At 40.9% G+C, this 26,086-nt stretch overlaps 1 protein-coding gene across 17 annotated transcripts in view; it reads right to left on the minus strand.

The window, feature by feature from the left end:
* The window catches only part of ICA1 (islet cell autoantigen 1), a 144,269-nt gene that overhangs the window by 86,936 nt on the left and 31,247 nt on the right, over positions 1-26,086 (minus strand). For all 17 annotated transcript variants that reach the window (XR_009505064.1, XM_059933919.1, XM_059933924.1 and 14 more), the window contains one exon: positions 23,604-23,802. Coding sequence is in view for 16 of the 17 variants with exons in the window: in XM_059933919.1 (XP_059789902.1) it covers positions 23,604-23,802 (199 nt within the window). In the remaining variant the exon portion in view is untranslated. The remainder of the gene's footprint in view (positions 1-23,603; positions 23,803-26,086) is intronic.

A 26,086-nucleotide genomic window follows, 5' to 3' on the forward strand; every position in this document is an offset into this window, starting at 1 on the left:
CTTCCAAAACTATGTTGAATAATAGTGGTGAGAGTGGGCAACCTTGTCTTGTTCCTGATCTTAGTGGAAATGGTTTCAGTGTTTCACCATTGAGGACAATGTTGGCTGTGGGTTTGTCATATATGGCCTTTATTATGTTGAGGAAAGTTCCCTCTATGCCTACTTTCTGCAGGGCTTTTATCATAAATGGGTGTTGAATTTTGTCGAAAGCTTTCTCTGCATCTATTGAGATGATCATATGGTTTTTCTCCTTCAATTTGTTAATATGGTGTATCACATTGATTGATTTACGTATATTGAAGAATCCTTGCATTCCTGGGATAAATCCCACTTGATCATGGTGTATGATCCTTTTAATGTGCTGTTGGATTCTGTTTGCGAGTATTTTGCTGAGGATTTTTGCATCTATGTTCATCAGTGATATTGGCCTGTAGTTTTCTTTCTTTGTGACATCTTTGTCTGGTTTTGCACACCCCACTTATTTTTAAAACAAGCCTTTCCAATATATCACCAGGCATCAAGAAAGGTACAATATCTCTACCTCTGCCATAGAGGAAACCATAAAAAATACTGTGCTTATTCCCAGAAGCACAAATCTGAAATAATACAGGTCGAACTATGAGGAATTACCTGTAAAATTTCCAGAATGATAAATCATAAGTTTTCTTCAATGTCTCTAATCCACAGAATCTTAAAAAAATAGATGTTGAAATTGTTTTGCCTAAATAACAGAGCTAAAATATTTTTCAGATCATTAAAGAGTAAAATAATTAAAATCCTCTTAGTAATTTCTAAGAAATAGTTAAGCAACATCTAAGAAAGCACGTATACATAAAACTGTATTTTAAAACACTAATCATGGTTTCTGTTTAATTTCTATTTTCCATATTTTAGAGCTCAAATGCAGAAAATGGAGATAATACTCTTTAGTTCTTGGGATATTATTTCTTTTCTGTTTTAGATTTTGAGCACATTGACAATTAAAGGGGGAAAAGTACAAGGTTTCCTTATTATCCCAATGAGTAAATACTAAGTATATCAACAGTGCACTCTTCTCTGCCCCACGCCGACCTTAACATCACCAGAAACTTCCTACCTCCAAAATCACCAATCAAATACTATCCTCTTTGATCACAGCTTCCCATCTTCAAGACTCACTTTCTCAGGAACCCCCCAGTATAAGAGCTAATAGCCAGGGCTTCATTCTCATTGATGCTTCAGATCCACTGACCTCTGTCCTCACTTTCCTCTTTGTCTAGCTTGGATTGTATCGGCATCATCTCAAACACTCTTTGGCTACTTTGGCACTTCTTGTTTCTACTCATGTCATAACTTTCTAGAAAACTCCAACCATGGGAGGAACCAACTATGGGTGGAACCAATCTCCTATCTTCTCCATGTCTGTGCCTGCAGCAACATGTGTGCTGCTGAAGAAAAATCAACCACTGGGGCAGAGAGGTATTATCTTGTAACTGCATGAGTAACAATACAAGTATCTCAAGTGGTACCTGTGTATGAATTAGAACAAGACATCCCTTCCTCAAGACACTTTGCTTCTCTGTCAGAAAGCTGTGGTGGTATCTTGATTTTGCAAGAACAAGGTACTTTACTGCCATCTGCCAGAAACTTGTCATAACAAATATATAAATCTATGATGTTTATGATGTGAACAGTTCCCCTCTGAGGTATGGCAACCTTGTGCAATGCCTGCACAGCTGTACACAGTGGCCCTGATGATTACCCTCATTCAGGCACTCATGCCACTAAATGTTTCTTTAGTCAAATATATCATGCCTTTGCCTGTCTTCTTAAACCCAACTCTTCTTTTTTCCCTTTATTCTCAGGGGATATCTATTCCTGATACTTCAAGAAAACTGGAGCCACCATATGGGAACTCCCTAATTTTCCTATTATCATATCCACAATCTTTCCATCATTTACACCCACCCTTTCTGTCTTTCATCTTCCTACCAAGACCAGTCCCTTTGTGTGGGCTCTGTATTCCAATCCTGTCGATTCTTTCATGGAATATGTCACGATTTTAAATTCTGTATTCCTCTATATGAAATAGTTACTGCATGCCTATCTCCCAATTAGATCCACTCCCAGGGCAGGAATCATGCCTGTGTGGCTCAGCACTGGATCCCTAGTGCTGTGTACAGAGTAGGGGCTCAAAAGATTTGTCGAATGGGCGAATGCTAACACCTAAAGGCACCTGCTAATTGAAGTACTGCTCTTCCTCTTTCATTACAATGGATTGAATGACAGTATTAATGTAAGCTTGTGAAGAGTAAGGCAAGCCAGCTTGTCCAATTTATGTAAAATAGTACCATGTCATGAGATGGCCAGATAGCCAGGAAATGCCTTGGGGGAATGTTACATGTTGATATCTACACGTTTATACCTATTACTTACATAAATCTATGATTTGTTTTTCTTGAAATTGCTGTCTCTTATTAAGCTGTGTGCCCTCAAGGTTGCCTAACACCAGTGTGTTCAAATGGGAGGAAACTGACACATGTTTGGAGAATGAGTTACACCAAGTGGAGGATGAAAACTTCTAAAGCAGAGCACAAAGAAACCCCGGGATTATTTTGCAACGATGAAGAAGCTGCTGTAAGGTGCTGACTTGGAGGAGAGCTGCTGGATTAAAGTATCCTGCAGAAGTACAGCGCAAACCTAGCCCATTGCTTCCAACTGAGGTCTAGTTGTGGAAAGGCAGGAAAAATCTTAGAAGCAGACACACTGCTGGTTTTGAGCATGTATGTGTTGCGTGTGTGCTCTTACACACAGACACACAACACACACAGACACACAGAGACACACACAAACACACACACCATCTCTCCAAAACCTGGCAGTATCTCTAGCTTTCCTGTATGAGGGTAGTCATTATAATGCTTGTTTTTTCTTGTTATCTTTCCTAAAAATAAGCAGAGCCTTAGTATCCAGCAGTAACTTCAAGCTTATTTCCTGCTGTCTTCCGTCCAGAAAGCTTGGCTGGTATGACTGGTCTCGAAACCAGCTCTCTACTAAGTCAAGCTCGGACTGAAAGGGACACTAGATTTGGAGTCAGCAGGAAGGTAGGTCTGTGCCCAGTTGTGTCAGACTCTCCGATGTGACCACGTGTGAACCAAACTCTGGGAGTCTCTGCTTCCCTCCTTACAATGCCTCTCTCACAGCACAGAGGCTGTGACTTAAAAAGTGGAAGATGAAGAAAATGGAATGCTCAGAGTGTGAGTAGTTATTATTAGAGATCCTTCCTGCATCTGGCTTATGAATTTTAACTGTGATAAAAATACATTTAGTTTAGAATAAAGTGGCAAGTTCTTCCAAATTAGATGGAACTTCATGTCCCCACGAAGTTCTGGGACGATAGGAATCTAGGGAAATGCCGTAAATAGACTCTACTACTCATCTGAACACTAAGCCATCACACATATTCTTTCTCGCTGATGAGTGTATGTCTTATCTCCCCGACTAAACTGTATAACTGTTCCAACAGGGTCACTCAATAATTGGTCAGTGAAATCACTGAAGGAAGATCAAAGAATGAAAAGTAAGCCTCGAGTTTCTGCTGACATATAGTCAGTTGATTTATCTTTGAAGTGAGTGCTTTCTTTGTAAGTGTAACTTTTTGCTCCAGAATCAAAGCAAAATGGTTAAAAAAAACACAAATATTGCCACAGAGAAGGGAAACATCTAGGCACCCATGCTGAACTGAATCTTAAAACATCTCCTTTTAAAAACCTGATTCCTTCCTTGAATCAACATTCCCATTAATTTTGTAGCTCCTGTTCCTCATAGAATGGTCAGTCTGTCCCTCTGGGAGACTTTTTCTAGGAGATTGGCAGGAAGGGTACCAGAATTCTGACCAGTGTTTCAAGGAAAAACTCTGCCTTTAGAGAGGGAAGGCCATATGATGTGAAAAGGACAGCGTAGGGCTTGCTGGTCTGATTCACAGGAAGACGATGAGTAACAGCAATGTTGTCAAGTGCTTTTGAGATAAAGAATTATTCTCTAAATGACAAGGGATTCTCTACTAATGCACAAACAGGTATATAAAAATGCTTGACAGAATACATGAAGAAGGAACATGATTTCTGATTGAAGCAGAGGTTGGAAAAAAACAATAAAGGGTACCAACTGGAGTCACAAATCTAACTCAGGTTCCTCATAGGGTGTACTGGGCCCGATCTAGAGGAATCATGCACATCTCATTATTAAGGGGAAACAATGCAGCCAGATAAGGTTAACGGAGTACTAACCTCTTTGGCTTAAATGTTAAAGGCTTTCCAGATCTCTTCACTAGAAAAACTGCAACTCTCATGTGGACAGATACACACTTAGATCCAAAGGGGACACAGCAAGATCATCCATTGGCTCCCACATCTAAAACATCCAACCATGTCTACCTCTTACTGCTTTAAAATCTACAGAAAGGGGGGATGTTTCTCAGCTCCCTTAGGACTCTTCCCACATGAATAATTTCTTCAGGATCTTTATCACCAAGTAGTGCTGCAACTTGGTCTGATAATACAGCCTGAAGACCTTCAGTTTTACTCTGAGGGAGTGTGGGCCAGCACTGGCTAGAAAAAGTGGGCATGGTCATGGAGAACACAGAGGGTTGGGAGGCTAATAGATAAGCACAGTAGATCCTTAAGCACAGATGCAGCATGACAAGTCCGCTGTTCAGAGAAGCTATAATTTCGGTCAAGTGTGTGTGTGTGAGTGTGTGTGTGTGTGTGTGTGTGTGTGTGTGAGAGAGAGAGACAGACAGACAAACACATCTGTTAGGAGATCTTTCATTAAAGCCCCACGTGATGAAAATCCAAGATTGGGTGCCCACAATGAGAAGCAAGAGGAAGGGACCAATGCAAGGAGACTTTTGAAGGGATTCTAAGCAGGATACGGTGGCTGACAGGACAAAGGGGATGACGCTAAGGAATGAGTCAGGTTTTGAGTTTGGGGCTAGAAGACTGGTAGGGCCAATCAACAAATGTGGTAAGTTGTTAAAAAAAAAAAAAAAAGGCCTGTCTGGGGAGGAGGCTGGAAATCGAGAGCCGGCAATGTCACGTTGAGTTGTTGGGACACTGTAGTGTGGCCTGTAAGGAGACATTAGTGTTTCCCAGAAGTTCTCATATATCTTTTATTTATTTTTTATTTTTTATTTATTTATTTATTTTTGGCTGTGTTGGGTCTTCGTTTCTGTGCGAGGGCTTTCTCTAGTTGTGTCAAGCGGGGGCCACTCTTCATCGCAGTGCGCGGGCCTCTCACTATCGCGGCCTCTCTTGTTGCGGAGCACAGGCTCCAGACGCGCAGGCTCAGTAGTTGTGGCTCACAGGCCTAGTTGCTCCGCAGCATGTGGGATCTTCCCACACCAGGGCTCGAACCCGTGTCCCCTGCATTAGCAGGCAGATTCTCAACCACTGCGCCACCAGGGAAGCCCAGAAGTTCTCATATATCTTAAGTGAGAAATCAGGCTTAAACAGAGAGAGATCTTGCAGTCCACACGGAGATTGTGGAAGTGAAGTCATGAGAGCTGATTAGGTTGCTTAAAGAACGTGAGCATGATGAACAGAGCAGCTGATGAAGATTTTGAGGAATGCCCTGCTAGTCAGCTCGAGAAAGAAAAGGCACCAGTCCGTGGGATGAGGGAAGGAGAAAGGAAATTTACCAGAAGAAGCAGAAGAGTGAATAGCTGAGAAATTAATCATTTCTTCTCTTTTTCCGAGACTTTGGGTGTAGTTCCCTGCACTGGTGTTAATCATGTGGGTGTCCACTTTTCTTCCCGACTGTCTGGAAACCTCTTCAGGGTAGGGACCCTGCAACCCTACTCTGTCCCTACAGTGTCTATCTGATACACCTCCTCGATAGAGAAGTAGCTACGGAGAAAGGCAAGTGTCAGGGGCACAGGTGGAAAGGTAGTAACACTGCTTATTTTGTGTGTGCTTGGTTCCCTGGCAACAAGAAAGCAAACAGCAATGAGCTATCGCTTCAACTCTACAAGTCCTGCTCTGGACTTCCTCTCCCCTGACCCAGTCTCCCCGATCCTCCCTCCTTTACAAACCCTTCTACCCTGTCCTCTGCTATTCTAGTCAAGGGAGAAAGAACTCCTCCCCATCTCCTTACCTCTTAATGTTTTAAGGGGAGGCACACAAAAACAACTCATTACAGATTTAGGCTGTATCCTACCCAAAAAGGTAAAGTGGGGTTTTTAATACTGGCTGTTTCACAGAATTGTTGAGAAGCCTAGTAAAGTAATGCATGCAAAATTTCTTGGCCCAGTGCCTGGCCCAGGATGTGTTAACCATCACTCCCCTCAGAGCTCATCTTGCATATCTAGCACCAAGCACACAGTCATGGCTCAAAAAGCAAATGAATAGTTTAAGCTCAGTTATGTAAAGCCTTCATCACTCATCACAAAGGCCTCATGTTTGGGTGACTGTAAACCACCTATACACATTCAAAACCAAGCTCCTCGTAACTACAGATTTCTCTTTTATAAAGAAGATACATGCTTTTATTTGCAGTCTGAAACAGATATTCAGTGTTTTGACAAAAATGTTAGAAAACTGGAATGAAGCAGAAATAAGGTTAGAAATATTTTAATCCAATCTGACCCTCCCACCATACATTGTAGATAAAAATAAATTAAGAAAGCAGGGCAAATGAAAAGGATTTGTTAAATATTTGAGATAAAGCACAGTGTTGTGTTTGGAGGGTGACATGGAGGTAAGGCTCTTTAACGTCTTTGAGAGCCTTTAGCATATCCGAAGGAAGGAAAAATACATTAGAACAAGTACAAAATACTACATTAGAACCATTACAAAGGAGCATATTAACCTAAAAGTGAATTCCTGGAAGTTCTGGGTTTTAAGCCAGGCTTAGAGAAGGTAGTGGCCATAAACTGACAGGGAGGAAGTCAAGGAAGAGACTTCCTGTTTGGATGATACAACCAGGAAGGGCAGGGAAGTAGGATACTGCACTTGCCATGTGAAGGTTGATAAATACAAAAGGGGTTTTGAGGAGAATCAGATGAAACTGATGAGGTAGAATGTAAAAGGATCTGAAAGAACACATGGATACAGGAAACTGGATTTAATACAGTTGTCTACCTAAGGCCATTTTAGATTCTTGGACGTAATGCAAGAGTTTCACGAAGATTTAAGCCACAGTTGGGAATACTGGTTGAGTTTCAGCTGGAGATGCTGGGCCCCTCTGCTATGTGTCCAGTTAACCAGTATACCTTCATGGTTTGTCATGCTTTTCTACTTTCTCACTGTTAATTGTTATTTTTCAGGAAATCCGCTGATAGCATTGGCTTCTACTTTTGTAACTGCAGATTTCTTCTGGACTAAAGTGCAGTGTTTCATGTCTGATTTATTTTTATCACTGTTCCTTTCTATCAGTGCAAAAAATCACAAATTTCATTCACTTTCATGGTCAGTGAGTATAGCGGATGAAAGCCTACATAGCATATGTTCCAGTTGTGGGAAATTAATCTTTTTTGGAAATAGTCAGTGTGCTTTTCTGTTTGCCTGTCCATGTACCTGACCTTCTCCATTGTCAGCCTGGGGCACAGATCTGCCTGGGATCTGTGGGAGGCTGTTCATTTGGACTGTTACCAGAGAAATACAGAGAGAAAGTGGTACTTTCCAGCTCCTGACAGACCAAATGAGGTTTTCAAGTCTGCAGCAAGATAATAAGCTTGAAATTCACTTTGCTAGGCAATAAAGCACTACACAGTTTTTCTCTCCCACTTTAGTAGGTGGACTTGATCTTACTTTTCTTGTGGTTGGAAGGGAGAAAGCCTGCCCATCCTCTCTGGCTGGGCAGTCTATCAGGGAAGTGTGCAGTGACACAGGGGGCCCAACTTTGTTCCAGGGAGGGAAAGCACTGAGGGAAAAACTAAAGGTAGAATGTGGTCTGCCCCACTACCTGCTTGGGAATTCGCAAGAGGGTTGCCTCTCAAGCCTGTCTGTAATCTAAATAAGGTCAGCTGCATCCAAGTAAAGCAATGAATGCAGCTGACAATGGAGGGCTGAATTCAGCTCCCTAATATCTCCCTGGGCTCTCAGGGTGTGGAAAGGAAGAAATCCAGAGGATCTCACATGCCCTGTGGAAGGAAAAGGAAGGTGGCTAAGGGAGCTGGTTAGTGTCCTTGCCGGGGAGTGTTCTTGGCTCCAAGTGGGGCCAAACTGGAGCCTAACGTAGTCTGAGTTGCCATTAGGGTGATTCATCAGGGGAAGGTGGCTAAGGCTTCTAGAACGTTGCCAGAGCAGAGGAAAGAGACCAGGCGTTAACCCAGCCACGGGCTTCCAGGACACCATCTCCCTTGGCCCCTCCAGGGCAGGATAAGGGGGGGGAGTGAACTTCTAAAAGAGCATCCCAAAAGGGACTGTTTCAACCAGTGCTAACAGGAAGCAGAATTTTGAACAGAGTCAACATTTAAACTGAAGCAAGAGAGGCTATTTAACCTCACTTAACTGACAAGTCCAGAAGTCCCCACCACACATGCTCAGAAAGAAGCTGCTTTGGGTCTAGAAAATAAGATGTATGCATACATGTGACAACCCCTTCCCACCTGGCCCTGCCACATTCTGTGTGACAATGAGAAAGTTACTTAACCTCCTTAAACTTCAAAATCCTCATCCATGAAGAGGGGATCATAGTATCTACCCCCTAGAGAATTTTGATGAGCCTATTCATATAAAATACTTAGAATAGTAGCTGGACAAGATAAACTTTTAATAATATACTTGCTAATTTTGTCATCATTTCTACTGATACATTCAACTTCAAAGTTTCTGTTGTCCTATTCAAGAGTGTCTGCACATCTGTCAAGAAATGTCAAAGCACTCTGTTCCTGAAATTCTTCATTTTTGATTTCACAGCCTCTAACGCATCCCCACAAGCACAGGATGTCATTCTGGGACAAATGAGAAATTTTGTTTTCACACCATCCGTGACTCTTTCTCAACATCTTGGTACTCACTGCAGGAAGTAACTCAAAGCCAGGACGTCATTGCTCATGAACAATGTTAGCTGTAACAAACCACAGAGTAAAACGACAGCAGTGTTGCAGGACCTGGTGCTGGAGACTTCTCTGTCTCAGGCTGATCTAGTCCTAAGAGGACAGGCCAGCTACAGGCAATAGTCAAGCCACATGAGCGAGGAAGGATGCAGAAGGGGAGGATTTATTTGTGATGCTGCAGGCTTTTTTTTTTTTTTTTTAACATGCATATCGGGACACTAACAGTGCCAGATTGCTCCTGGAAAATTCCCTGTATTTAACGTGTGAAAATTAATTCTCGGAACTGTTTGCTACATGCTCACAAAGCAGCATGATCCTGAGTAATCAACTCTAGATATTAACTAACCTGAGGCTCCATCCCAGCTCTTTCAGTTTTCTGAGTCAACCAGAAGAGCATTAAGGAAAGTTTAGTTGAAACGGGAGAAGAGATTTAATTAGCAAGGTTAATATTGATTGTAGATGAGCAAAATAAGTGTATTTGAGTGTCTGTGATATACAAAATCTCTAGGCTCTAGGGTTTAAGCAAACATTTATGATGAGTACCAAAAAGCACCATAATGCTTAGTATAGTAGAATTTGGCGGGTTTCATTTAAGTGACTTTTCCATATAACTCAACTTTATTTTTTAAAACAACTTTAAAAATAAGAAATCTTCATACATTTGACACCTGTCTTCAGGGATATCTTGTCTTGTTAAACAGAGCAAAATCACCTTTTTTGATGGGTCACTCATCATTGGCGCATCAGTTATTCCACAGTGGTGTGCTGGGAAAATATGTCTCAAGGTGTGATCCATGGACCCCAGGCAAGGAAATCACCTCGGAAACTCATTAAAAATCAGACTCAGGACTTTCCTGGTGGCTCAGTGGTTAAGAGTCTGCCTGACAATGCAGAGGACATGGGTTCGATCCCTGGTCCGGGAAGGTCCCACATGCTGCGGAGCAACTAAGCCTGTGTGCCACAACTACTGAGCCTGAGCTCTAGAGCCCGCAAGCCACAACTACTGAGCCCGTGCTCCACAACTACTGAAGCCTGTGCGCCTAGAGCCTGTGCTCCGCAACAAGAGAAGCCACCGCAATGAGAAGCCCGCGCACCGCAAGGAAGATTAGCCCCAGCTCACTGCAACTAGAGAAAGCCCGCGTGCAGCAACGAAGACCCAACGCAGCCAAAAAAAAAAAAAAAAAAAAAAAAAAAATCAGACTCTTGGGTCCCACCTCCGGCTTCCTGAATCAGAATCCTTAGGTGGGACCCAGGATTCTCCATGTCCAATTCACTTCTCAGAGGATTCTTATACACAACACAGGCCAGAAAGGCCCTAACTCAGGGTTAGTTGGGTATGTAGGAAAATGTCCTTTACTGAAAATGTGGCAGGAGGCCACCTATCTTTCTGTGCCTATTTGTTGTAGGGTCTCTGTTACTCTTCTCTTATGAGTACTAATCTTTCCGCAGTGTACTGGCTTTAAACCTACAAGCTGATACACAGGATCCTTGGCTGGGTGCTGGCCTTTGTGATGTCAACTTTCCATCCTTGAGCCTTATACCATCTGTTCAGGCTTGGGGGCTCTAGAAGGTATACTGCTGTGGGATTCAGGTGCCTGGCCCCAAGGAACCCATGTGGAGACACCAGCCATTTTACTGAAAATTGCACTCAAAGGGGCTTCCCTGGTGGCGCAGTGGTTGAGAATCTGCCTGCCAATGCAGGGGACACGGGTTCGAGCCCTGGTCTGGGAAGATCCCACATGCCGCGGAGCAACTGGGCCCGTGAGCCACAATTACTGAGCCTGCGCATCTGGAGCCTGTGCTCTGCAAGAAGAGAGGCCGCGATAGTGAGAGGCCCGCGCACCGCGATGAAGAGTGGCCCCCGCTTGCCACAACTGGAGAAAGCCCTCGCACAGAAACGAAGACCCAACACAGCCATAAATAAATAAAAATTAAAAAAAAAAATTGCACTCAGAGGATAAGATGGAACGGGAGACATGCTAAAAGCCAAACACAGAACATGACTAGATGTTCAGAAGGCAGACAGATTGATGGGCTGGCTTGGTGCGAAATAAAAAAAATCTGAACAACTCCTTAAGGGTACTGGTAAAAATGAGCCCTTAGGATCAGAGAAAATGAGAACAGAAGATGTGGAACGTGCTGGAAGAGGTAGCTGCTACTTTAATGTGAGGCTGGGTCTCTTCCACCACAGAAACATTTTCTCCCACAGCGACTAAGCACTACATAGGGATCCATTTATCGGATTTGGAGGAACTCAAGGCAGAGGTGGTGGGAAGATCATTGACTGTGGAGTCAAAGGACTTGGGTCGAGTACTGACTTACATATGTGGCTATGGGCAAGTCAGTCAGACCCATGGCACCTCAGTGGTCTTAGCTGTGAAACAGGACAAAGAATTCATGCCCTCACTGAAGAGTTGTGTAGCTCCAATGAAGTAATGAATATGAAACAGCTTTGTAAACTGAAGACACCTTACAAATATTTAATCAGAAATATCCTGCACTGTATACATATTTAAGTTGCTGCTACATCTTATCTGTAAGACAGAATGCTAAGAAAAACCCTAGGCTGGGAAAAAATTCAAATATGTTAATTATCTTAACATAAATAAACCTATCATATTGTTCAATATGGAGCTTAAATATCTGCTGTGCTTTTGTATCATGAAAAAGATAGCTTTAAACAAAAAATGAACAGTACTTCGACTTTTGCACAACTCATATTTAACATTCTCTTGAAATTGGTTGCTCTCATTTTCTTGATTGAAGAATACGTGAAAAAGTCAATCAAGTCTTCATTTCATTTTCAAAACCCTCTTTCCTAACATCAATTTCTTAATGTCTACTTTACTTACATGATTTATTAGCTGAAATTGCAAAAATGGTGGGGGAAATGGGAACATGCCAGGGAGAGAAGAGGGACAAGTAAGTCGATACAGTATACAAGAGGTTTGCCCAAACCTAAAATACACTACGGATGGGAAAGAGGGAGGCTAACTTAGGAAACCTAACCATTGTCTGGCTTCACATCACTACTTTTAGTTGTTATCTTTTCATTATAAAGTGGAAGACATGCAAACATTTTTTTAAGGCAAAGCTAGTTCTTTCAGCAGAGAATTAAAATTAAAAGCAGACGGAGGCCCGGATAATAAGTAGCAATAAATGTTTTGCTGACATAGCTTCAATTTACAAATCACTGGCTTTTCCTGGCAGCGCTTGGGGAAGGAGGGTGAGGAAGTATCGCCTACACAGCCTGGATGAGGAAGATATGGAAAGCTTTAAAATTAAAGATGTGTTTCAACTTCTTATTCTAAAACACTTGATTTATGGTGACCATGATAAAATTCCAGTGAAACCTGAGTATGCTATGCAGCCTCTGGAAACCCTGGGAGTGACTATGTCCTTACGCCTTCCCTGTTGTATCTGATTTTGACCTGTATACTTTGTGAGTGGGGGCCCAGTCCATAATGTGTGCACAAAAATATGTGTGGTTTAGAATCTGTATGTATTTCCATTTTTTTTTCTACACTTGAGCAGTCGAAGGCCCTTGTGAGAATATGAAAAATAAACTAGTAATAAATAAATACTAGGAAGCCAAATAGATGTAGATTGATTTATGGCAATTGATATCACTTCTTAAGAAATTTTAATGACAAACATAAATACTCTTGGTTTAGTTTCTAAAACCTGGAAGACTACCAGTAAAAAGGAACTGATAAAATTGCTAGATTTAGAGAAGAGAGTTGAGAGATGCTATAGGGAAAAATTTTCTCTGAGCCTGTTAAGTAGCATGAATGAGAATTAGAAGTGGATGATGAACACAGAACAAGTCATTGAAGGCAGCAGAAAACCCCCAAGGTAAGAGATCAAATATCAACCTATAGATGCTGCAACCCAACTCAAAGGCCCCCGCATGGGTGGAAAATGTGAAGACAATCCCCTCTGAAATAGCAGTCCTCTCCCCCTTTGATTCTTCTTTGGGAAAGGATTTTCTCTAAATTCTCACTTGGTGCAAAACACAGAATTCATTCCTTCTAGGACGCAATTGAGGGGGGATGGAAAAAGTTATTTTTCTACTTCTTCACCTTTTCCCAGTCCCTTGAGGAGAAGCATAACTGCGTATTCCAGTTCTCTTAGAACAGTGAAGGCTTTTAAAGGAAACTTTCTCATCTTTCTTGATTTTGGTGGTTTTCCCTCAGGCGTTGTGTTTGATCCTTTTATTCCTTGGTGACTTGGCCACCTCACATGACTCTCCCTGCTGACGGCTTTCGAAAATGACTTCATCCTCCAACCTCCTCCATCTGGCTGCCTGTATGATATCACCTTTGGAACTCAGCTTCCCATCTTTGCCTCTAATGCCTGTCTTCTCTCTTCCCTTTATTGTTATTAAAAACAAACCAAAAAACCATCCTCATTTTTATCAAATTAGGAGACTTTTCTGTCATTATCCCTTTCCTTCTACCAAATCTTATCTGTTCCCACTCTAATCTCATTTATTCTCATTATTTTTTATACATATTCTTTTAAGGATAACACATGCACATGGCACAAAATTTAAAAGGCACAAAAAGGAATATAGTAAAACTCCAACCTCATTCTCATTTCTGCTTAACTCCTCTCATCTCCTCTCTAATCTAGTCCCCTGCCCCAGAAACAATTACTATTGCCAGGTTCTCCCGTATCTTTCTTTCCCTAATTTAAGATAAAAAAAAAACTGAAAGGGAACAAGATCCTAAATGTAATATATTTTACTCCACTAACTTCTTTTCAGCTTTCTGTCTATTTGAGAAATTTCTTCATTTATTTCCCATGCATTCATCTATGGGCTTTCCATTTGGTTCTTCATCCCTAGATGTGCGTATTTTTCAAGTCTCTGCCTGGACCTCTCAGAACAAGAACTAATACCCATGAACTATTTTTGCTCATAAGAATGCAGAGTCCCATCTCTAAAGGCCCAGGAGGAAAAAAAAAAAAAAAGATTTAAAAGAACAAAGCAGAAAACAAAAAAAAAACAACCCATCCCTCAATTTGTTTATATAATTAATCTATCTTCAGTAGTATCCCTTATTCCAATGTCAGCAGTCACCAGAAGAACCACAGTAAGGAATCAGCATCTAAATGACAATGGTTGTCTCAGAATCACAGCTGGGGAGTGAATTTAAATAGATGGATGGACAGATAGATGGGTAGTTGGATAGAAAGAGCCAATCAACTGTGAAGTGTTACCAAGCCCTAAAATCATATTTCATTTGATGAGAACAACAGAAGCCTGATTAATGCATGTGGGAATTTCATTTCAAAGTTATACCAATGGCCTTTCAAGGGCCCGCTTCTTCTTAGGGCTCCCTGAGTCCATGTAAAATTGGCCAGTGTAAGATTTTAGGGCTCCTAAATATGAGTTTCATTTATCTTGTGTAATGATTAAGTGTGAGATAATTGTTGAATACGAAACAGAATTTTTTCACTTGGGATAACATTCTTATACCCAGAATTGTCCTGAAAAGTTTATGCTAGAAGGGTAAGCACATACACTTTGATGCTTTCTGTTTAAGGTTTTACTTTTACTAAAAACTCATTAAAGGAGGCAAAGGGAAGCCTTCTGAGAGGAGTGAGCTGAATCATGCACGCTTTAGTGAGCAGAGCTCTATGCCCAGGTCATATACTGGGTCAAATGAGGGCCTCCCTGGCTAATTTCCCTCTGAGATTAAAATTACATCTGTTCCCTAGAAATCAAGGAATCATCAAATACCTTTTTTTTTTTTTTTTTTTAAATCTCAGAACTGTGAATGGAAAATACCAGTTTTCTATTGACTCATTCTTTTCATTGTTCAAACACTGAGGTGTGGATGGACTTCGACTTGAGATGAAGGAGATTCTGAGTTTTACTGACAGACAGGAAAACCTGTGAAACCACTGACAGTCCATTATGAGGCCAATACTGTTTGGATAAATCTTGTCAGGAATGCTTTATTAGGGGTTCACAAAAATAATTCAATCATTTAAAAAGTGGTATTCAAATTCTTTCAATATACCTTGATGACAAACTAACACAGAACCCAGGTGTTTTCCTAAAGCGATTGTGATTCAGAGCTTTCTTTCTGAAATATGAACTCTCCATAGCCAATTTATAAATTCAGTTAGATGTAAAAGTGGCAGTTTAGACAACCATCAAATCATTATTTTTTTCTGTCACTGAAAAGTCTGGTTGGAAAGAAGAATGTATTTGAAGAAAATTCCTCTTAACTCTAATAAAAGTAACTTACAGTGCTATAAAGCTATTGGCATTCAGGAAATAGTAGATACATTGTTCCTGTTTGAAATTAAATAAAATCCACATTCTATTTTGTGTGTCTAAGTAAACCACCATTTTGTAAAATAAGAATAATAGCATAGTGAAATATATCCCTAAAGCATAAACATTTAAAAAGAGAGTGTTAAGTTAACCCACCAGGGTGCAACTGTCTTCTTTTATACTAAATTCTTGAAGGTGGTAAAAATTGCAACCAAGTTACCATGAGGGAATAAGAGGACTAGCTGGGAAAGATGATATTTGAGCTGTTAACCAAAAGGAATGGGGTAATCTAGAGGGATATACTGACATGACAGACTTGGAGACAAACTATAGAGACAGTAAGTAGTATATCATCCTACTTGAATACAGTAATTTTCCATTAAACCATAATCTAAAATGACATCTTCTCCAGGAGCTACCAAAAGGAGACAGAGGCAGATGGAATAGTCTGTGGTTTCAAGAAGGGGGGAGGGTGTCATGGGCACCAGCCACCCCCCGAACCTGCAGCCAAAAACACAATGTGATGAAACATGGAAATAAGGAATTCACCCGAGAGATTCTAGCTGCTGAGGCACTGAGAAAGCCATGGTTATAAGATTTCGATCTGGAACCTGATGGTTCTACTCAGTAAAACCTGTATGTTTTGTATATTATCATCCACGAAATTCTACAGACCAGGCTTGCATATGCCATCCAAGACATGTAAGTCTTAGGAAGAAAAGCCAGACAATCTGGCAAAAGGAAAACTATCTTTGGACTGGATCAGTTCACACTTTGATAATGAACTTTTGCCCAGAGTCCATTCTGAAACTTGAGAGTTAAGCAATCTTTTCCTTCAAACAGTTAGAGAAATGCCGTACGCAAAGATTTTATACCTCTCTCAAGACAGAGGAAAGAAATCTACTTTAAGCTGACACGTTAGCTTTTACGGTATTACATACATTTATTTTTTTAAAAGTCCAAATATTTATCATTCTTATAGAAATTAGACAATATGAATTATGAATTATTTTTTTAAATAAGTGTATTATTATTTTTTTGGCTGCACTGGGTCTTCATTGCTGCACGAGGGCTTTCTCTAGTTGCGGCGAATGGGGGTTACTCTTTGTTGTGGTGCGTGGGCTTCTCATTGCGGTGGCTTCTCTTGTTGCAGAGAACAGGCTCTAGGTGCACAGGTTTCAGTAGTTGTGGCATGGGGGCTCAGTAGTTGTGGCTCACGGGCTTAGTTGCTCCGCGGCATATTGGATCTTCCCAGACCAGGGATCGAACCCGTGTCCCCTGCATTGGCAGGAGGATTCTTAACCACTGTGCCACCAAGGAAGTCCCTGAATTATGAATTAGTATGTGTAGATAGTATCTTCCAAGATGATAACATCAAAATCAAATGACTCCTTGCTTGCATAGCCTGAGTCTCAATTTTATTCAATGGCAGGATTAAATAAAACACTAAAGAGAAATTATAACACTAAAAATAAATTATATTTGTTTGTTACGTATTTGGAATTAAAAGCAGGGTCTTGAAGAGTTATTTGCACACCAATGTTCATAGCAGCCTTATTTACAATAGCCAAGGGATGGAAGCAACCCAAATGTGTCCAGTGATAAATAAACAGATAAATAAAATGTGGTGTATACATACAATAGTTTATTCAACCTTAAAAAGGAAGGAAACCCTGCCACATGCTATGACATGGATGGACCTTGAGGACATTATGCTAAGTGAAAGAAGCCAGTCACAAAAAGAGAAATACTGCATGATTCCACTTATATGAGGTAATCTAAAGTAGTCAAATTCCTAAAAACAGAAAGTAGAATGACAGTTACCAGTGGCTGGGGGAGGGGAAAATGGAGGGTGGTTGTTTAATTGGTATAGAGTTTCAGGTTTTCAAGATGAAAAAGTTCTGGAGATCTGTGTACAACGATATGAATATACTTAACACTACTGAACTGGACACTTAAAAATGGTTAAGATGGTACATTTTATGATCAAAAACCATCTTCAACATGTACTGGAGGTGCTTATAAATTAGAGGACAGCAAACATTTTTCTGTAAAGGGGCAGAACATAAATATTTTAGCTTTGCAGACCACAGTCTCTGTCCTTAACTACTTGACTCTGCCGTGGAATTGTGAAAGCCACAGACAATAAGTAAATGAATGGGCATGGTTGTGTTAACGATAAAAACCTTACAAAATTAGGCAGCTGGCCTGTGGGCCACAGGTTTCTGACCTGCACGAAAGTATTAATATCTAAGTAAGAGACAAATATTCACACTTTGTAAACACCAAGGGCTCCTCTACCCAAGAATTAGGAGTGAAACATTCTTGTTTTCCAGAGTCCAAGATTAGAGCAACAGCAATAGGACCAAGCAAACGCAACAAGACCATAACTTGCTTGTAGTAGGAAAACACTACACAAAAGGACGTGTTAGCCCTGCTCAAGTGTATATACTTCTTTACTGATGAGCTTAATGATTTTAGAGCTTAACGATTTAGAGGAAAAGTACAAATATTACAGCTGGAAGAGGGCTTGGTGATCATCTAGTACCTATCCTCTCCTTTAGTGGATGAGAAATTGCAACCGGCTTATTACCCCAATCGGAGCTGTCACGGCTGGTGTAGGCAGGGCCGGGGACAGAGCGTAGAGCCACCCCACTCTGAGGTCATGCTCCTTCCTCCTCTCTATTTCCAGTCACTAGCAGAAGCCAGCCAGCCACCGGCTCTGCAAGAATTAGCTGTTTCATGCATGCTTTTCCAAATGGTCCTGGCTTAACCCTGAAACCAATTTTTGCTCTTCACCAAGTTCAGTGGAGAAAATCAATAAAGACATACAAGGCCGCAAAGGCCTCATCTCATGAAATTCAGAAATGAAAGCGAGGGCATAATGATCTGTTCCCTTCCCCGTCGTGCCATGTGAAAATAGCATGTTTTTCTTTTGGCGTTTAGGTAGTATAAAGAAACAGCAACTCAAGGGTGGAGGTTAGCAGCTAGATTCAATCTTCTTAGGGACCGCAAAAAACAGGCACCCTAGTTAAACAACCAAAACAAATAAGAAGCATACATCAAATACCAACAAATGAAAATGTAGGGTTGTGAAACAGATACGATAGTGTGTGTTAGTTTTACAAAAGGAACTTTCACCTCATCAAAGGACTCAAGCCAGTGCAGAGAATTTTAGAACCAGAAAAGACAGAGAGATAAGGGGTCAAATCCTCCCTCCGCTTTTATGTATGAACTGGGCAAAGCCCTGGGAGTCAAGGTACTGCCTTCACAGATACTTACTGCTGGTCTACTGTATGGACCAAATCCTGACATTTTCCACACTCACTCAACACAACTTGCTGGGTGGAGCCCCGCCCTTGGCCCTGAACAGAGGCAGAACACTGGGTTAAGCCTGAAAGCTGGATGGCTCAGGCAAAAAGGAAAGGCCTTTATTGCAGAACAGGGAGATGGCTGAGCAGTGACACGCCTGCGTTACTTGGCATCTCCAGATCCCATGGGACCTGCCCTCAATTGCTAAAAGAGCCCGACCTCTGACAAAGACCAATGATTTCAGCAGTAATTAATGATACTGTCAAATTAATTAACCCATGTCTTTGTCCACAGAAAAGAAAACCCTCTGATGTCAATACTGCTGTTTACTAGTCCTTGATCAAGCTCTACAGACCCAAACCTTCAGTGGGGACACAGGGACACCACTGACAGATGACTCTAATATGTCCGGACCTATTAAGCCACCACCATTTGTTAACAAACCTTCTCACCGTAACATACCCTTCGATAATATGTCTAGTGAATTCACAGCTCTCCAAAATGTAGCATTCTTTTAAATAGATACAAGCTTGAGAACACCAGTGTATCTTTCACATTCCCTACAATACCTTTTTGATACCCTTTTGAATTATGGTGATGAAACACAAGACAAATGCTATAGGATTTCATTAAGCCACTTAATAAATGGCCCTCATTAAAACGCCAGTTCCCTTGTCCTTGTCTATAAGGACTCCAACTAATCCAAATGCCCACATATACATTCCCATATTATCTCTTTAGAGGACTCAGAACTATTTTCTTACACCTAGCACAGCTTTTATTCCATTTAGAATAATTACCCTCTATCCCATTTCTGACTTTCAAGAAAAACAAGACACTTAACTGACCCCAGGAGGACTCTCTCAAGGGCATCAGGCTGCAAAAGCTCTTCTGTGAGCTCACAACTTAAGCTGATGTAATCTGCTACAAGAAGCTGACTTCTATTTTTAAGTTATACCCTTTTACTCTGCCTTCAAAGGGCACATATATCACACGTTGTAACTGCTCATAAAATACTTTGTGGCCTCCTCTCCCATCCATTTCCCTCCTGGGGTGAATCACACCATCAGGAGTGGTTTCCAATGGCAACAGCACCCCAGCCCTGCCCATTTAAATTCATCCACCATTTCCCATTATTTGGTCTTTAGGAGAAGAGCTACACACGGCCCCACTCTCCAGGTGTCTTGTTTACCATGGTAATTTTGACAAGGAACAGATGACTAGCAGGGTTCTTCTTGAGGGCTGAGATCAAGCTTTCCCACCTCTTTGTATTTCCATCCCCAAAGATAGGCACTTAATAAATGCTTATTAACGTTGCCACCGAGAGCTCTGTCATCGGCCCGGCCCGTGTGCTCAAAGGGTGCCAGAATGAAAACAGATCCTTTGTTTTGTTTAATTTTAAGTTTTTCTTTCATCATTTCAGTCATGCTCACTGCGTGTTATTTAAAAAGTTGCTTAGCATCTTGAAAACACTAGGAAAAAAGCCTTGGTTGGAAGTGAAAGTACATTTGATCTTGCTCTTCATTTATTTATACATATTCTGCTCATTTCTAAAAACGAATGAAGAGCTCTGTAATTAACGTGGTGCTGTTACTCAGTCTCACGGAGGTCAGAACAGGACATTTATTTCTCTCTGGTCCACTTCCCTCTTCATTCCCTGGGTACCCCTGTCTCGTCTGCGGCTCGCCCAGCCTCAAGGCTTGGGCCCTTCCAATCCCTTCTCCCCACTGAAATCTGAGAGAGCTTGTGAGAACACAGATTGGATCATTCCCCTCCCCTTCTCAATACCCTTCATTCCCCTTGGCCCACAGGGAGATGTCCCTTCAGCTGTGGTCTGCTTATCTGCCCCCCACCCCCTTTGCTTTTCACACTCCGGTTGCAGGGACCTAAAAGGAGCTAATCTCGTCCTGTTTGCCTTCACCTAAAGGCCTTTGTCCACGTTGCTTCCTCAGACTGGCACTCTGCTCTGCTGTCCCTAGTCCCTCCACCCTGCTCCTTCCCTCTCATCCTTCAGGGCTAGTTTAGATGCCACCTCCTCCAGGAAGCCCTTCCTGGGTGTTCCTGTGGCATCATGTGCTACCTGAGACAACAGTTCACCTTACCACACCGTGTTTACTTGCTCTGTCTCCAAGTGACTGCCCGGGACAGCAGGGCAGCCTCTGTGTCTGCTGACTCACTACTGTATCCCGCTGCAGGTGGCCTGGCACAAGGTGGGCTTCAATATCATTTGCTGGATGAATGAATCAATGAATAAGTACACACTAAAGATTGCAACCAGCCGGGGGGGGAGGGTCACACTTGTGAAGTATGAATTAGAATGTTGTTTCCTCAGAAAGTATGAACCCAAAGAAGAGCATTTAGTTCAGGATTCATCAGTTAGAATGTGAGGGAGGCGGCTGGCTCTGAGGAGACTAAATTCCCCCTCCCACGGTGACTCCAAAGGAGCTGGACCACTCTCCCAGAGGACTCAGAAAACACATTTCAGTAACACTTTCCTGAGAGATAAATGGAGACTCTGTTTAAAATGGAATCCCACTGGGACAAAACACTAAAGCTGCCTCAAAGTTAAGATTCATGTTATGAACTCCATGCAAACAGCAACCTCCACAATTTAAATTCATTCCAAAGAGGGCAGCAAGCCACAAACTAATAATGCTACTTCTTACCTGCAAAACCGTATATATCAATTTCCAAAACATTATAAGGTCAGTTGCATGTGGTGGGAACGCTCTACAGGCGTGAGAAGGCATTAATCTGGCACTCAAATGCCATGGCTGGCCTCTGGCCATCTGATATGGGTGCTAACTTGGACCAGGTGCTGGGCTGGCCCTGGGATTGTGGCAGTAAAGAGAACTAACCGGGTCCCTGTCCTTGTGGAGAGTCTAGTCTAATCAAATATACACTTGAATACAGACTTCTTTTAAAAAAATTATTTCCCTAAATTCTAAGTACACCATGTTCAGCTATTAAATTAAATCCAGCACACATGGGATTGTGGAGTAAGGCATTGCCTCGGCTACTTCTGCATGGCAAAGGATTTTTTTTTTTTTAAAAACCCATATTTTCCAAAATCGACAGATTGATGACACTACAGAGTGGGTAATGTTTCAACATTCAAACCAAATGACAAAGGGCTTGGTTTATTTCATCCTTACACAGCTAGTAACCACCTTTCAAAACAAAACCAAATAAACACAATTTCACGTGAAATTATCCTGCCTTCCAGAATAATTTTATGTTTACTTTATTACCTAGCACATAGAAAGTGCACAATAAATGTTTGTTGAATGAATATGAAAATGCCTTTGTCAATTTTAGGTATGTTCTTTAATTCCCTTCCTTTCCTCTCTTAAAGAAAAAATTATGCATATTTTCTAGGATTCTGACTTTCATTTCCCTGTCTGATCTTGTGCTAGTTACTTAGGTATCATTTTCCTCCTCTGTAAAATAAAATCTGTGTCTTGGTTATTGTGAGGCTTAAAGGAGGTAACAGATAGAGTGACTGGCATTACACCCTGCAGATAATGTTGGGTTTTTTGTTTCCTGTTTCCTTTTTTAACCTTTCCACTCCATCCTCCTCCAATCCCCAAATAAAGTGTCAAAGACAAACCAAATTACCGGCATGATTAAAAAGTCAGGAAATTTCAAATGTAGCCTGGGCTTGCGAACGTCTAGCTATCAACCTTTGAAAAGTTTTATTTACTATTTTGGGGCCTAGGTTTTCTCTTTTATAGAATGAGTGAGTTTCACTAGCTCTTTTAAATTCCGATTTTCCATGAGCTCTGAAACCTGCCTTACTAAGGCATTGGATATTGCTAACACACTAATGCCATCTACGATCACAAAGAAAACGGACTCTGAGTCCCTTCCTAAAGATGGATTCTAAATTACAAACCAAAGTAAAACTTGCCTTTTAAAAGAATTTGTGTCAATCTAATACCTGGGTCAACAATTGGTGACCCTATTATTAAGCAACAGAAGGTCCCTCTTTTCCCCCACTCCACACATTCCCCTCCATCCTCCCACATCCCACACATCTAACCTCCTGCACACCAGCAGGGTTTCCCACTCACAGCTCTGCAATGATGTACTTAGAAATCTAGGTATTTTAAGCAATACCACAATTACAAATGGATCATTTGAAATGAGTTAGACAATTGACACCATATTATGTCAAACCTAACATTTGCTTGATTTTTTGGTCTTTCATACCCTGAAATATATCCAAGTCGACCAAACAAAGACCTCCCAAGGTTATACACACACACACACACACACACACAAAATCTCGCTGCATTTTCATAAATATTCAGTGTATGACTGCCACCTAGTGGTGTCATGTATCCTAGCAGGACCAAATCTCCAAACAGCTAAAGGGCCACGAACACTTAAACAAACAATGAAACATTGTTCCTCTGCTGCTCACCAGTCATTTCAGGGAAATTTAAGAGCATATCCATCTCCTCAGCTATCTATTTTGCCCATACAAATAGCTGAAGGGTCTACTGCAGATGGAGTCAATGCCACATTATTTAATCCTACAACTAAACGCAACAAAGGAGCATTATTACTCTATTAATTTTAATATTCATTAGCAATTAAAAAGGATTTCCCCAATAGTCTGTTCTTACCTTCCAGTTTCATTTGGTCTAATCTTGATTTTTAGTTATGCATGAAAAAGCATCTACAAGTGACAGCCTTACAAAAAGTGCACATTATATGAAAATCTGACTTTAATTAAAACCAGTTACTAAATCCCAGCAATTTCCAGCTGTCTCTTCTATCCTATCCTTAGAGAATTACAGATCACATTAATTGGTATTCTGTCACGTAAAGAGACACCAGCAATGATTAATTGCATCCTTGGTGCTTTTGATTTACATCTTCTTTACTAGAGGGATTCAAATCACATCTCATTACCTTCCAGCAGGTACCCCTTTTGGTAACCCTCATGAAATCTCCTACCTTCCTGAACTTCTCCATTTGCTTGTAGAGGTCTGGATCAAGCTCCTGGGACACGTCCTTCATCCATAATAATGCCCCTCTGTATTCAGTACGGCACTGCTCCATGCGGTTCACAGTCAGCCAAGTGTCCGAGATGGCCCGATGCCGAAAAGTCTCCACTTCTTGGTGAAAGCGACACAAAGGATTTCGCAAGGCCAACCTAGACAAGAGGGTAAAGCCACAATCTTGAAACTAAGAGGGCCAGCAATTTGAATCCTTGATAGCTTACCAGTCTTAAACTCATGAGCCTAGAATAGGGCCTGAAACATAGTCGAGGCTGCAGAAATACTTGCTGAATTATAACTGAAATAAATGTATGTGAACTGATGAGTCAACCAGAGATGATTATCCATGTGCTGATCCCTTAGATTACTGTTATTTAACTGTATCACTGGGGAGTCTCTCCATCAGTATTGTTGGGGGTGGCCTCATGCCTGGGCAGAGTACTTGTTTAAAGCTGGAACCAATCTTGTGTTAACGGAGGAAGGTCAAAGCATGACTATTTCCCATTTCTGCTCTTGGCCACTCCCTGCCTTCTGCCTCCCTGAAGCCTGGCTCTTTGGGAAGGCATGGATGTGTGCAGGATGAGGTCTCCCTGTCTAGGCCATTCTGGATTCCTCTCCAAAGGCCAGGGCATCTGCTGCTTGCTTCAATAGTCACAGAGAATGAAGTACGAACAGAAGCGTCTTAAATGGTCTAGGAAGCGGGAGAAGTACATTTACTGAGGGTCTACTGTGTTAGGCACTTTCAGATAGGTTATGTGATTTGATTCTTATTAAAAAAAAAACAAAAAAAAACTTAAGGATACTATACCAGAAATTAATGTATATTATACAACGAAGTGGGTATAAAATAATTATAATATTGGCCATAACATACCGTTATTTATTTAGCAAAAATTGTTTGATGCATATCAAACTTTGGATAAAATATTTATTTGGGAGGGGAAGGAGGATACTGCTTCTTTCATCTTCCTCCCCCAAATGAGTAATGTCAGATGAATTATACTCTTAAAATACAGTAGTCTCCATGAAGCTGTGGGGCATAGGTTCAAAAAATAAAAGATTAGTATTTACATCTCAATTTAACTGCAAACTTGTTATGGTGAAGGGAAAAATGGTGTCAGTGAGCTGAAGTCAGCCCTTGGCAGTTCCATCAATGTCTGAAGACATATGTAGAGCACTCTAAGATTATAGATGGGGCAATAAACTGTTTAAAAGAAAAAAATTCCTTTTACTATTTTCTCTGGTTTTCCTCTTGTCTGTAAAGCATCGTTGTTAAATATTCAGCACTTCTCTAAAAATAGCTTGCTCACATCATCCTACCTAGGTGTTGCAGGCTGTTTTCAAAAACATATTGTTGTGCCATAAAGTAAGCTTGTGTTTTATCACCATTGGACTAAACTTAATACTCACTTTTCATCAAACTGAATGGGCTGTTGTAGCAATGACTACCAAATAAGTCAGTAAAACAAATGGTGGTATGAAGGTTTATAAAATTGGAGACTTCTATTTAAAGAAAGAGTCCTCAGCTGTTCCTCTAAGGATCCTGTTCATTTCTGGTCTCCTTTATCTCTTCCTTTAGAGTTTGCCAATTTTCCTAAACTGGCTGAAACAGAGTCTTGTGAATAAAATATTCTCGATTTCTTTGACTGTTATAAAGTTAGAAACCTTTGAAGATATAATGACATGATGATAGATGTTAAAATCTTGAAGAAAAGAAAAAGGAATATAAAGTCACCTCATTTTTTTCTGTAACTTGTTTCATATAAAATCAGAAAGGTGAAAACCCATTCACTTGTGGTATAAGGGACTGAGTCTACACCAAGAAAAAATCCAATAACTGGAAACATCAAACTTCAGTGAAAGACTGGCCCACGTTTCCATTCATTAAAATCTACCCAATGGGAGTAATTAATAAAGCACCTAAAGGTCTAATCCAAAGACATTTATTCTTTAGTAGGAAAAGGAAGAAGTGGACACTAGTGGACAGAGGGCTTGGGTTAAATGTATCATGGCATGCCCAGATAATGGAATACTATGCTATGGACGTTTTTAAAAAGGTATATATGGACATAAAAAAAGTTAGGATTATTTGAACAAAAAATCAATTTGCTAAATAATCAGTATGCAATACTATTCAAAAATTGTATGGTATGCTGCTGTTTATATTACAAATATATTCTGGCAAATCCCAAATTATGTCCATTCGAGGTTTGAGAATTCAACTTTATGGGAGTTTTACACAATCTTCCTACTTTCCTCATGTGCAGAGGACTAGTTTGGATTTCATGTGCCTGGTGAGCAGTTGAGTACCATGGAATCAGAGTCATCTCGCAGGAGGCCACCTTCCAAATTACAAGCTGTCCAAGCTACATTAATTTACGGATACAGGGCAGTTTGCTGGTTTACAGTATCATTTACATTGTTTTGGTTGATTTATTT

This window comes from Balaenoptera ricei, chromosome 9 (assembly GCF_028023285.1).
Source record: "Balaenoptera ricei isolate mBalRic1 chromosome 9, mBalRic1.hap2, whole genome shotgun sequence".
In the NCBI taxonomy this organism is placed as follows: domain Eukaryota; kingdom Metazoa; phylum Chordata; class Mammalia; order Artiodactyla; family Balaenopteridae; genus Balaenoptera; species Balaenoptera ricei.